Source organism: Nematolebias whitei, chromosome 20 (assembly GCF_014905685.2).
Source record: "Nematolebias whitei isolate Nwh7 chromosome 20, NemWhi1, whole genome shotgun sequence".
NCBI lineage: Eukaryota > Metazoa > Chordata > Actinopteri > Cyprinodontiformes > Rivulidae > Nematolebias > Nematolebias whitei.
In genome coordinates this window covers 18443960-18456194 of record NC_056517.1, presented here as the reverse complement: position 1 = coordinate 18456194, position 12235 = coordinate 18443960, and the positions used below count along the sequence as shown (strand labels likewise).

At 43.6% G+C, this 12235-nt stretch overlaps 1 protein-coding gene across 1 annotated transcript in view; it reads right to left on the bottom strand.

Moving 5' to 3' along the window:
- Positions 1 to 12235, bottom strand: part of mpp7a (membrane palmitoylated protein 7a) — a 476133-nt gene that overhangs the window by 398745 nt on the left and 65153 nt on the right. The window contains 1 exon segment of the mRNA XM_037694433.1: positions 8215 to 8289. Coding sequence (XP_037550361.1) covers positions 8215 to 8289 — 75 coding nt within the window.

Sequence of the window (12235 nt, the reverse complement as noted above, 5' to 3'; positions counted from 1 at the left end):
AGCCTCTGGGACTCATTTACAAGATACACCTGAATTGTGACATTGGGATAGTCTTCATATAGGCCCACCATCTGCAGGAAGAACCGTACGAGTCGGTGCATAGTGCCATGAGTTGGAGCAGAAGGAGAGAACCTTGGCTTTCTGTTCCTGGCTTGCCAAAGCTCTAGGGCAGCTGGCTGTTGGGACATGGAGAGTCACCTTTCTGGTGGGAAAAGAGCCTGAGCTAGTGCAGAGTGAGAGGTACCAACTAGGCAAAGATGGGCTCATCTCAATGCATAACATGGGACTCAGGAACCAATCTCGTTTAGAAGGACCTTATTCCACTCTGAAGTTGCCCATGGTGAGAAATGCCAAGCTGTTGTGGGTCTACTAATAGCAACCCTGGCTTGGTGCATGTGTGTTTGAGTTTTCCCCAGTAGATTAGAGGGTAAATTTCCTGTGCCTTTGGGTTGGGGGACAGACTCTGACTGTTGTTTGTGCCTCCGTTCAGAGTACCCAACCTTCTTGGTGCCCTTAGAAGGGTTGCTGGAAGGTGCTTCAGCTGAAGACTACTCTATTCTGCTGGCAAATTTCAATGCCCACGTGGCTAATGGGGCAGCACGGTGGCACAACTGGTAGAGCTGCTGCCTCTCAGCGAGCAGGTCCTTGGTTCAAACCCCGGTCCAGGGGCCTTTCTGGGTGGCGTTTGCATGTTCTCTCCGTGCATGCGTGGGTTTTCTCCGGGTACTCGGGTTTCCTCCCACAGACCAAAAACATGCATGTTAGGCTGATTGGTAACTCTAAATTGTCTCTGGGTGTGAGTGAGAGAGTGAATGGTTGTTTGTCTCGTTTGTCTCTATGTGGCCCTGTGATGGACTTGCGACCCGTCCAGGGTGTACCCCGCCCCTCGCACAGTGATGGCTGGACATGGGCACCAGCGACCCCTGTGACCCAAAATGGAATAAGCGGGTAAAGATAATGGATGGATGGACGTGGATAATGACAGTGTGACCTGGACAGGTGTGATTGGGAAAAAAATACCTCTCTGATCTGAACCCGAGCCGTGTTCTGTTGTTGGACTTCTGTGCTAGTTACAGTTTGTCCATCACAAACACCGTGTTCGAACATGTGTGTCCATATGTGCACATGGCACCAGGACACACTAGGGCACATATCAATGATTTATTTTGTAGTTGTGTCAACTGATCTGTGACTGTATGTTTTGGACACTCGAGTGAAAAGAGGAGCTGAGCTGTCAAATGATCACCACCTGGTAGTGGTCAAAGCAAATGGCCGCTTGTCCTGAGCCTGGTTCTGCTGGAGGTTTCTTCCTTTTAAAAGGGAGTTTTTCCTTTCCACTGTTGACATTGTGCTTGCTCAGGATGGGGGACTGCAACAAAGCCAAGATTCAACTTGTCTGCTGGCTTCCTTAGATAGATAACTTTATTAATTGGCTTTTCTATGTATGTGAATGCTCCTGTAAAGTGCCCTGAGACAACTTTGTTGTGGTTTGGCGCTATGTAAATAAACTGAAATGAGCTGAATTGAGTTGGATCAGATGGTGGGAGAAGATGGTGGACAGACCCAGTAAAAGCAGAAGCAGCTGATTAGTATTGGCAAGCCAAGTTGGCTACGGCACTGGCTGTTACTGAGGCAAAAGCTTAGATGTGTGGAGTGGAGATGTATGAGTGCAGAGTTCATGAGGCCTTGGATAGAGACCCTCGATTGGCTCCAAGGAGATTCTGGCAAACAATCAGCCAGCTGAAGCAGGGAAAGCAGCACTTTACCAGTAGAGTGTTTACTGAAGATGGGGTGCTACTGACCTCAACCAGTGATGCTGTCAGTGGGTAAAAGGAAGACTTCTCAGACTTTTAACCCAATGGCACATATTCTAAAGAGGAAAGCAAGTTGGGGGAGTTTGGGTTTGGTCTGTTCTTAACCGGGGTTGAAGTTGCCAATGTAGTTCAAAAGCTCCATGGTGATAGGGCTCTGGAGGTGGATGAGATCCATCCAAAGATCTTCATGGATCTGAATGTTGCAGAACTGTCTTGATTGACAAGCCTTTGCAACATCACATGGACATTGGGGGCAGTGCCACTGGATTGGCAGACTGGGGTTGTGGTTACTCTTGTCAAATAGGGGGACTGGAGTGTGTGTTACAATTATAGGGGCATCAATCTCAATAGCCTTCCCTGTAAGGTCTATTCAGGGGTACTGGAGAAGCGAGTCTGATTGATGGTCAAACCTAAGATTCATGAGGAACAATGCAGCTTCTGTTCTAGCTGTGGAAAACTGGACCAGCTCTTTACCCTTACTAGGGTCCTCAAGGGCTCATGGGAGTTTGCCAATCCAGTCTAAATGTGTTTGTGGACTTGGAAATGGCATTTTTTTTTTTTTTTTTTCATTTAGCCTTTATTTATCCAGGTTAGTCTCATTGAGCCACGAGAACTCATTTTCAAGAGAGACCTGTTTTTTTAGGGAGCACATGGTGGGGGTTAAGGGCCTTGCTCATGGGCCCAGAGTGGGGCGAATGAGGGTGGGGGCAAGTGTGGGTGTTTCACCTACCCCACCCACAATTTTTGATGTTGTCGGGGTCGGGGCGTGAACCGGCGATCTTCGGATCACAAGCCCACCTCTCTAAACTCTGCGCCACCACTCCCATTTTACCATGTTCCTCGAGGTACACACTGGGGGGTGCTCTGCAAGTATGAAATTGGGTGTCTGTTGCTATGGGCCATTCAGTTCCTACACAAGCAGTGCAAGAGTTCGATTCACATTGCTGGCAGTAAGTCCAACCCCTTCAGGGTGGGAGCTAGAGTTTGTTAGGGCTTCCCGTTGTCTCAGATACTGTTCATAAAATTTATAGACAGAATTTTTCGGTGCAGCCAGGGGGCAGAAGGAGTTCGGTTCGGGAGTCTGTTTGCACCATTGTACTATGATCTTCAGCTCTCACTGGAGCGATTCGCAGCTGGGTGTGAAGCAGCTGGGATGAGGATCAGCACCTCCAACTCTGAGACCATGGTCCTCTGTCAGAAAAGAGTTGATTGTCTCTTGGGGTCGAGGGTGATGTTTTGCCTCAAGTGGAGGAGTTCAAGTATATTGGGGGTTTGTTCACAAGTGAAGGAAGAATGGGGCAGAAGACTGACTGACTGATTGGTGCAGTGACTGCAGTGATGCAGACTCTGTGCCGGTCCATTATGGTAAAAAGGAAGCTGAGCTGTAAGGTGTTTATTATTTTATGTTAAAACTGTTATGCTCATTCCTTCCTTGCATTTTTTTTACATAACTATTGCCAGGGCTTAATTTGTAAACTGATCGAAGCCAGAACACAAATAGTAGGTGGGCTGGTGGGGGTGCTGGAAGGGCAGTCTGGTTGTCCTTCCCCAGAAAATTTTGAATAAAGTAGATGAGAATAAAGTAATGCATTTTGTTGTATTTTAACAGGATGTTAAACATCTGTGTTTACCTACATTTGTAAACACTGCTTTTATCAAGCATCCCAACCCCCACCCCCTTATTTGATGGTTACGAGCCTGACTCTTCTCCGCCAAATTCACTGTCCTGCTCATTGTTGTCTGACTCCACATGTGAAATCTCCTTGCGCCTCCTTCTGTTCATGTGTTCATGGCGGTTGGCACATACGACTCCCTGGCTAGCTTAGCACTCACCCCCATCATTCACTCAGTTCTGCTCCAATCTCGATTGCCACTGCCTTAAGGTTCTTCAATTCTCAGTTGTCTAATTAAAGACAATGAGAATCTTTTATTTATGAACATAAATTGGATTGTCTTTTCTATATTTTTATCGCTGTTATTTTGACAATTTACCACCGTTGTTTTGATACGTAATGTGAATAATACACATCAAAATATTTGCGGAGAAGATGGTACCGGTGTACGTGGCAGGTCGTCTCTCACTGTCAGTCCTTGTCATTATTATTATTATTATTCTGTTGTTTTTGAGTGAAGTCAAATCAGTATTGGTGTATGATTGCCAAACGTTATTGGCTCTAAGGTCATTTATCCACAATGTGGCTACTTTTAATACATGGGAACATAAATTTTCCCCCAGCTTCTGTCGGAAATTCCAGCTCACCTGTGCCGGGTTCCGGCGCTGCCCCACCGGCGGAAATGTCATCGCAGCCGTGGTAAACACGGTAGACACCTGGTGAAGCTGAAAAACTTTTTTTCATGGTCCAATGGTTCCCAACCAGTCCCTGAAGAGTTTTCTGGCATGTTTTTGCCTTGGCATTTTCTGGAGCCGGTGGATGCTTGCCTGGTTCATGTTGTTGGTGCGAATGTCCCCCAGCGTCAGCGCCCCTGCCAGCCCCGGCTCAGCAGGTGCGGAGCAAACCCACTGAACCTGAGACAGCTGAGTTGGCCCCTCCCTCAGCGTGACAACCCCGCTCCAGCTCCAGCCAGGATTGGCTTGGTGAACGCCAGATCGCTGGTCAATAAAACTTTCATCTTGAGGGATTTCTTCAGCTCCCATAATCTGGACTTTCTCTGTATTACAGAGACTTGACTGAGTGAGGCTGAGTCAGCTGCTCTGTCGGAGCTTTTACCAATAGGCTGCTCTTATTTTAACTCCCCACAATTATCGGGCCGGGGAGGAGGAACTGCAGCCGTGTATAAAAATGTTTTTAGTTGTAAACAATGTTTTAAACAGCATCACTTCACCAGCTTTGAGCTGACCTCATTTGAAGTGGGTTGTTCTGACCCAACACTCTGTGATGTTATCTACCGCGCACCCAAATACAATAAGGATTTTATTAGTGACTTTTCAGAATTTCTTTCCGAGATAGTGACTGGATATAACCATCTACTTATTGTTAGTGATTTTAACATTCATGTTTGTTGCCCAGACAAACCTCTGGTAAAATAATTTTTAATTCTTAGAGACTCTTAATTTGGTGCATTCTGTGTCAGGTCCTACATATGATAAAGGTCACACTCTAGATCTTGTGCTTTCTTTGGGATTACCTGTGTCTAATCTGGAAATTCATGACTCTATAATATCTGATCATATGCCTATAATATTCCAGACTGTTCTCACATATGCACCTGTTAAACTTTCCACTCTTGCTCAGAGCTGTCAGATTATTAACCCCTCCACTGCTGGCCAGTTCACTGAGGTTTTCTGCCAGCTCTGTCCACCTGCCTCAACTGATGCTGAGGATCTTAGTTCTTGGCTCCACTTATCCTGTCTGACTGTGTTGGATACTGTGGCTCCTTTAAAGACTTAACAGCCTGACTTTAAACATGAACCCTGGCTTCAGAACACAACGGTTCGAGCTGTCAGACAGGAATGTCGCAGAGCGGAAGGCAGGTGGAGAAAGGACAAGCTGCAGGTGTCCCTTCAAAATTTTAAAGACTGTTGGCGCAATTACCAGGACACAGTTAAAGCAGCCAAAAAGGACTTTTTTCTAACTTGATTTTATCTCACAGCCACAACCCACGTGTTCTTTTTAGTACCATTGACTCTTTTCTTAACTCTCCACAGACTGCTGGCGTTGAAGCATCCACTCAGTTGTGCAATAATTTTATGCAGTTGCTAAGGTTACCTCTGTAAGGGCTTCCATCTTACGCCCAGACTCTGACCCCTCTGTGTGTGTCCCCCTGCTCTGCTGCTTTCAGTCAGTTTAAGCCTGTTACTGTGTTATTTTTAGAGGACATGGTCGCTCAGATTAAGCCCTCTGGTTCTCTATGTGATGCTCTTCCACCAGACTTTCTTAAATAAGTTTTCCCTTGTTTTGAACACTTGGTTCTTGCCAACAATTTTCAGTCGGGTCATATGGACAGTTTCTTTTTTCTTTTATTGTGCCGACATAACTGGTTTGTTCCACTTTGGAATAAGCTGTTGGGGAAAGAATCAGTTTTGTTTTGTGTGTTTCCTTGACTGAAGAAGCCTTCTGGATGGAAGGTGAAACTTTTCAGCACAAAAAAAAAAAAAAGAAACTGTCCAGATGAACTGACTGAAAATTGTTGGATTGTATACCTGGATTATTGAGCATGGACTTTGTTGGACTTGGTTCTTGCCCTTTTTAAGTTTATCTGGAGTAGTACCAGCTAATTTTAAACATGCTGTGGTGCAGCCCCTGAAAAAGAAACCAGGTCTCGATCCCACTGTGTTGGGGAATTTTAGGCCCATCTCCAAGCTTCCCCTACTGTCAAAAATCTTAAAGAAAATTGTTTATGCACAGTTAAAATCATTCCTGGATGAACAACAAAGTCCATGCTCAATAATCCAGGTATACAATCCAACATTTTTCAGTCAGGTCCTCTGGACAGTTTCTTTTTTTTTTTTTTTTTTGGTGTTGAATCGTTTCACCTTATCTGTCAAGGAAACACACAACAAAACAGATTCTTCCCCCAACAGCTTACTCCAAAGTGGAAGAAACCAGTTCTGCTTGTGATAAGATGTTCTCTTTGGTACGCACCCCTTCCTCCATTGCCAGCCCTCTTCCTTGGTGACAGTGTTGTCAAATTGGTTGAAAACAACAGCACCATGACTGACCATGACCTGACTGAAAAATGTTGGATTGTATACCTGAATTATTGAGCATGGACTTTGTTGTTTTCAACCAATTTGACAAGACTGTCAACAAGGAAGAGGGCCAGCAATGGAGGAGGGAGCGTACCAAAGAGACCATCTTATCACAAGCAGAACTGGTTTCTTCCACTTTGGAGTAAGCTGTTGGGGGAAGAATCAGTTTTGTTGTGTGTTTCCTTGACTGATGAAGCCTTCCGGACCAAAGGCGAAACGTTTCAGCACCAAAAAAAAAAAAGAAACTTTCAAGATGACCTGACTGAAAAATGTTGGATTCCTGGATGAACATAACATCATGGCTGTGTTCCAGTCTGGATTTAAAACTCTCCATAGCACAGAGTCAGCTCTGCTGAGAGTTTTTAATGACATCCTCCTGGCATGTGACTCGGGTGATCATGTGATCCTTGTGTTACTGGACTTAACTGCTGCGTTTGACACAGTGGACCACATCATTTTATTGTCACGTCTACAGCACCAAGTAGGCATTGGTGGAACTGCTTTGTATTGGTTGGGGTCCTATATGGCAGACAGAACATTTTCTGTAAAAATTGCTGGGTGTGAATACTTTTCTGCTCCTCTGTCATGTGGGGTTCCCCAGGGATCAATTTTAGGGCCTTTGCTTTTTTCTTTATATATACTTCCTCTAGGATCGATATTTAGAAAACACGGCATCTTCTTTCACTGCTATGCTGATGATTGCCAAATCTATGTGCCTTTGAGGCGAGTTGATGCCTGGTCCATTAAACCTCTTTTATTGAGGATCTTAAAGCTTGGATGGCCCTAAACTTCCTGCATTGTAATGAAAAAAGACAGAGGTGCTTGTTTTTGGACCTAGTGGAGCTTGTTCGAACCCTCCAGTCGATTTAGACCCCCTGACAATGTACATAAAGTCCACAGTTACAAATCTTGGTTTTAAGATGGACAGTAATTTTAAACTCAAGTCAAATAAGGGCCACAGTCAAGTCTGGTTTTTATCATTTAAGAAAAATAGCAAAGGTAAAATCTATTCTTTCAAGGCAACAGTTTGAAACAGTAATCCATGCTTTCATTTCATCATGGCTGGATTACTACGAGACTACTACTGGATTACTGTAATTCCCTCTTTCTCGGAGTCACCCAGTCCTCGCACATCTGCAGCTGGTGCAAAATGCTGCTGCACGTCTTTTCACAGGAACATGTAAAAGAGAGCAAATCACCCCTGTCCTGGCTTCTTTCCACTGGCTGCCTGTGTATTTTAGAGTTCATTTTAAAATTATTTTGTTTGTTTTTAAGGTTCTAAACAGCCTTGCCACCCCCACCCCCCACCCCCTTACACTCCCCCTTGGTCACTCAGGTCTGCTGACCAGCTGCTTCTGGTCATTCCCAAGAGTAAGAGGAAACTTCAAGGAGACGGGGCCTTCTCTGTTAGTGCCCCTAAGTTATGGAACACTCTGCCTTTGCACATTCAACAGGCCCCTTCACTGTCCATTTTTAAAACCCGTCTGAAAACTCATCTCTACTCAGTGACCTTCAACCCACCTGAGACTTGATTTAATGCATTTTTATTGGTATTGATTTTAAATTTTAAGGAGTGTAATAGTGGTTAAAAATGTTTGCATTGTCCAAAATTGCAGAATATGACACAAACATAATTTAAGTTCATAAGTATAAACTTAAAGCCAAACAAGTAAGATAAGTAACACAAACCTTTGGCTCCCTGATTTGGGTGTCTTCCTTTATACCAGGCACAACTTTAAATGTGATCGCTCCTTGTGAATGGGCCTGGACCAAGAAAGAAGATAATGCAGGATTAGGTGATGGAACTAAAAGCTCCTAACCAAAAAACCCTAAACTACACCATAATAAAAGTCCCACTAAATACATCAATACTTTTTTTTCTTTTTAAGGAATATTTATATATTAGCTGACCAGCCACAAAACAGCACAAGCCAATGTATCGCTTGTGCCAATCCCAAGCCCGGGTAAATGGTGAGGCTTGTGTCAGGAAGGGCATCTGACTTAAAACACGTGTGCCAAAACCATAATGCGAGTTCATCTAAGCAACACCATACCAGATCGACGGAGGCCCTGGTTAACAACAACAACTGCCACCATTGACAAACAGGGTGCTAGTAGAAATTGTGTTATTTTTAGTCAAAGACTATAAGGGGGAAATATGTTAGGAGACAAAGGTAGAAGAGGAAAATCAAGAATGTAGGACTGAGGTTGGCAAATATAAATGTGGGGTCAATGACAGTCAAAGGTAGAGAGTTGGCTGACATGATGCTGAGAAGGAAGGTAGATGTTTTATGTGTGCAAGAGACCTAGTGGAAGGGCAGCAAGGCTCGGAGCATTGGAGCAGGGTTCAAACTGTTTTACCATGGTGTGGATAGAAAGAGAAATGGAGTAGGGGTGTTCCTGGAAGAGGAGTTAGCACCGAATGTAGTTTTTAGTTATCTAAAGGTGAAAAAGTATCAGTTAAGGCAATGTGTCTGACGGTAGAAGATAGTGTTCCCAGGGAGGAGAGAGTGGTGATTGGAGCAGACCTGAATGGACATGCTGGTGAAGGAAACAGAGGGGATGATGAAGTGATGGGTAGGTTTGGTGTCAAGGAAAGAAACCAGGAAGGACAGAAGGTGGTGAATTTTGCCAAGGGAATGGAAATGGCTGTAGTCAACACCTATTTCCAAAAGAGGGAGGAACACAGAGTCACCTATAAGAGTGGAAGAAGGAGTATGCAGGTAGACTATATTCTGTGTAGAAGAGGAAACCTGAGAGAGATTGGGGAATGTAAAATTGTGACAGGGGAGAGAGTGGCCAGAAAGCATCGGATGGTTGTGTGTAGATCGACTGTTGTTGTGAAGAAGATAAAAATAGTAAACTCCGAGAAGACCAAATGGTGGAAGCTGAGGAAAGAAGTATGTTGTGAGGAGTTCAGAAAGGAGCTGATAAAGGCTCTGGGTGGTAAAAAAAAAAAGAGCTTCCAGATGACTGGGCTACTACAGCAACAGTAATTAGAGAGACAGGTAGGAAGGTACTTAGTGTGTCGTCTGGACAGAGAAAAGATAAGGAAACCTGGTGGTAGTGAAGTGCAGGAAGCTATTCAGAGATAGAGGTTTGCCAAGAAGAAATATGACAGTGAAAGGACTGACGACAGTAGAAAATAATATAAGGAGATGAAACGTAGAGCAATGAGGGATGTAGCTAAGGCAAAGCAGAAGGCTTATGATGAGTTGTAAGAGAGGCTGGACACTAAAAAGGGCGAGAAGGACTTGTGAAAAATTGGTGAAACAGAGTGATCAGGATCTATCATCATCTGCACACTCTGCAAAGGGTGGTGAAGGCTGCACAGAAGTCAGTTTGAGTCAGTCTCCCCACCATCACGGACATCTACACCTCTAGATGCAGGAAGAGGGACACCTGCATCATGAAGGACCCCACTCACTCAGCACACACTCTTTTTGCCCCACTCCCCTCAGGCAAGAGGTTGTGGAGCATTAAGTGTAGAACCACTAGGCTAAGCAACAGTTTCTACCCTGAAGCTGTTAGACTTATAAATCCCTAACCAGAAAAATCAATATAATGCCACTTTAAGCGGAGATAAGTCACTTTATTTGTGCTGCTGAGTATCCATGCTGCTGATTTTTTACGGCTGTTGGGCGGCTGTGGCTGAGTGGTTAGAGCAGTCGTCCTCCAATGCGGGAGTTGGGGGTTCGAATCCACCAGCAGTCACATGCCGAAGTGTCCCTGGGCAAGACACTGAACCCCTCATAGCCTCTGATGTGTGTCCCATCAGTGTATGTATGTGATCTAAAAGCACTGATTAGTCTCATTAGAATGATGTCTTCAGTTAGCTTTGTAGCGATGTAGAGTGCTGTATGAATGGGTAAATGAGGACACAGATTGTAGTGTAAAGCGCTTTGAGTATCTTGAAATAAGATAGAAAGGTGCTATATAAGTACAGTCCATTTACCATTTTACCATTACCTTAAGCTGCTATATTCATACCCAGTGGTTTGCAACGTTTACTATAAAAAGAGCCGTTTTATGCCTTAATTCACTAAATTAAAAGTGATCAGAGCCACAACAACCTGCTGTGATTATCAACTGGTGGCCCGTGGGCCACTTTAGGTTTGTTAAAGGGGGCTTTTGTGGCAGTTAGGGGTGACATTAGCGGCTGTGGCTGAGTCGGGCGGATGTGGCTGAGTGGTTAGAGCAGTCGTCCTCCAATGCAAGAGTTGGGGGTTCGAATCCACCAGCAGTCACATGCTGAAGTGTCCCTGGGCAAGACACTGAAACCCTCATTGCCTCCGATGCGTGTCCCATTGGTGTATGAATGTGATCTAAAAGCACTGATTTGTCTCATTAGAATGATTTGTTCAATTAGCTTTGTACAGATCTAGTAGAGTGCTGTATGAATGGGGAAATGAGGGCACAGATTGTAGTGTAAAGCGCTTTAGAGTGTCTTCATAATGCTGTGTTTGAGGCACTGGATTCTAAAAAGGTTTGCTGTGCTCTGTTTGTTGATTTATCCAAGGCATTTGATACAGTGGGTCACACTATCCTGGTAAATATTTGTCTCAAACTGAGCATCTCCAAAGAAGCATCTTACTGGTTTGGAAATTATTTGGCAACTAGGACACAGTGTGTACAGATGACTGGAGTAAGCTCAAGTTTTCTTAAAGTAAAAAAAGGCGTACCACAGGGCTCTGTCTTGGGGCCCATCTTATTTACAATTTACATTACTGCACTGTGTGAAAATTTGCAAAATGTCTCCTACCACTTTTATGCTGGTGATTGTGTAATTTACTGTTGTTCAAATTCAATTGCTCAGGCACTTAAATTCTTACAGGCTGCTTTTGATGAGGTGCAAATTTGTCTTGAGCAACTAAAATTGGTCTTAAATGCTGATAAATCTAAAATAATGTTTTTTTCAAATTTGTCTGTCCCATTGGAGAATATCCCTCTAATAAAAACTGCCCAAGGTATAGTGCTCGAGAGGGTCTCCAGTTATACTTGGGCTTAATTATCGACGAGGAGCTTTCTTTAAAATCTCATGTGAAACACCTAATCTCCAAATTAAGGGTGAAGGTTCTTTAGATACAAATCATGTTTCTTCCTTAGAGCAAATAAGCTTTTGATCAAAACTACTTTTCTGCCAGTACTTGACTATGGCAATGTAGTTATATGTACATCAAACAGTTGTTTACAGTCATTAAATCCAGTGTACCATTGTGCATTAAGATTTTACTGGTTGTAGCTACCTTACTCATCACTGTGATCTCAATCTTAAAGCCAGTATGCCTTCCCTGTTTAACAGGCTACATGTGCACTGGATGACTTTGGTTTATAAGTCTCTTATTGGCATGCTTCCGCATTATTTATGTACTTTTATTCGAAGAATGGACAGTAGTTATGCCTTACGCTCTAAGTACTGTTTACATCTTGTGTAAGAACAGAAAAAGGCAAGAAAGCTTTTAGCTTTTCTGCCCCCTCAGCTTGGAATGCCTTGCAAGCTGAGTTAAAACTGACAGAACTTGTTACTTTAAGTGCTTTTTGCAAACTTTTAAAAAACCGACAAAGGATATCTTGTCAACAGTGCCTGTGTTTTAGATCTTAAATTGTCATTGTTTTAAATTATTATTTACTACAATTATTGCCATTTACTGTTACACTGTATGTTATATATATATATATATATATATATATATATATATATATATATATA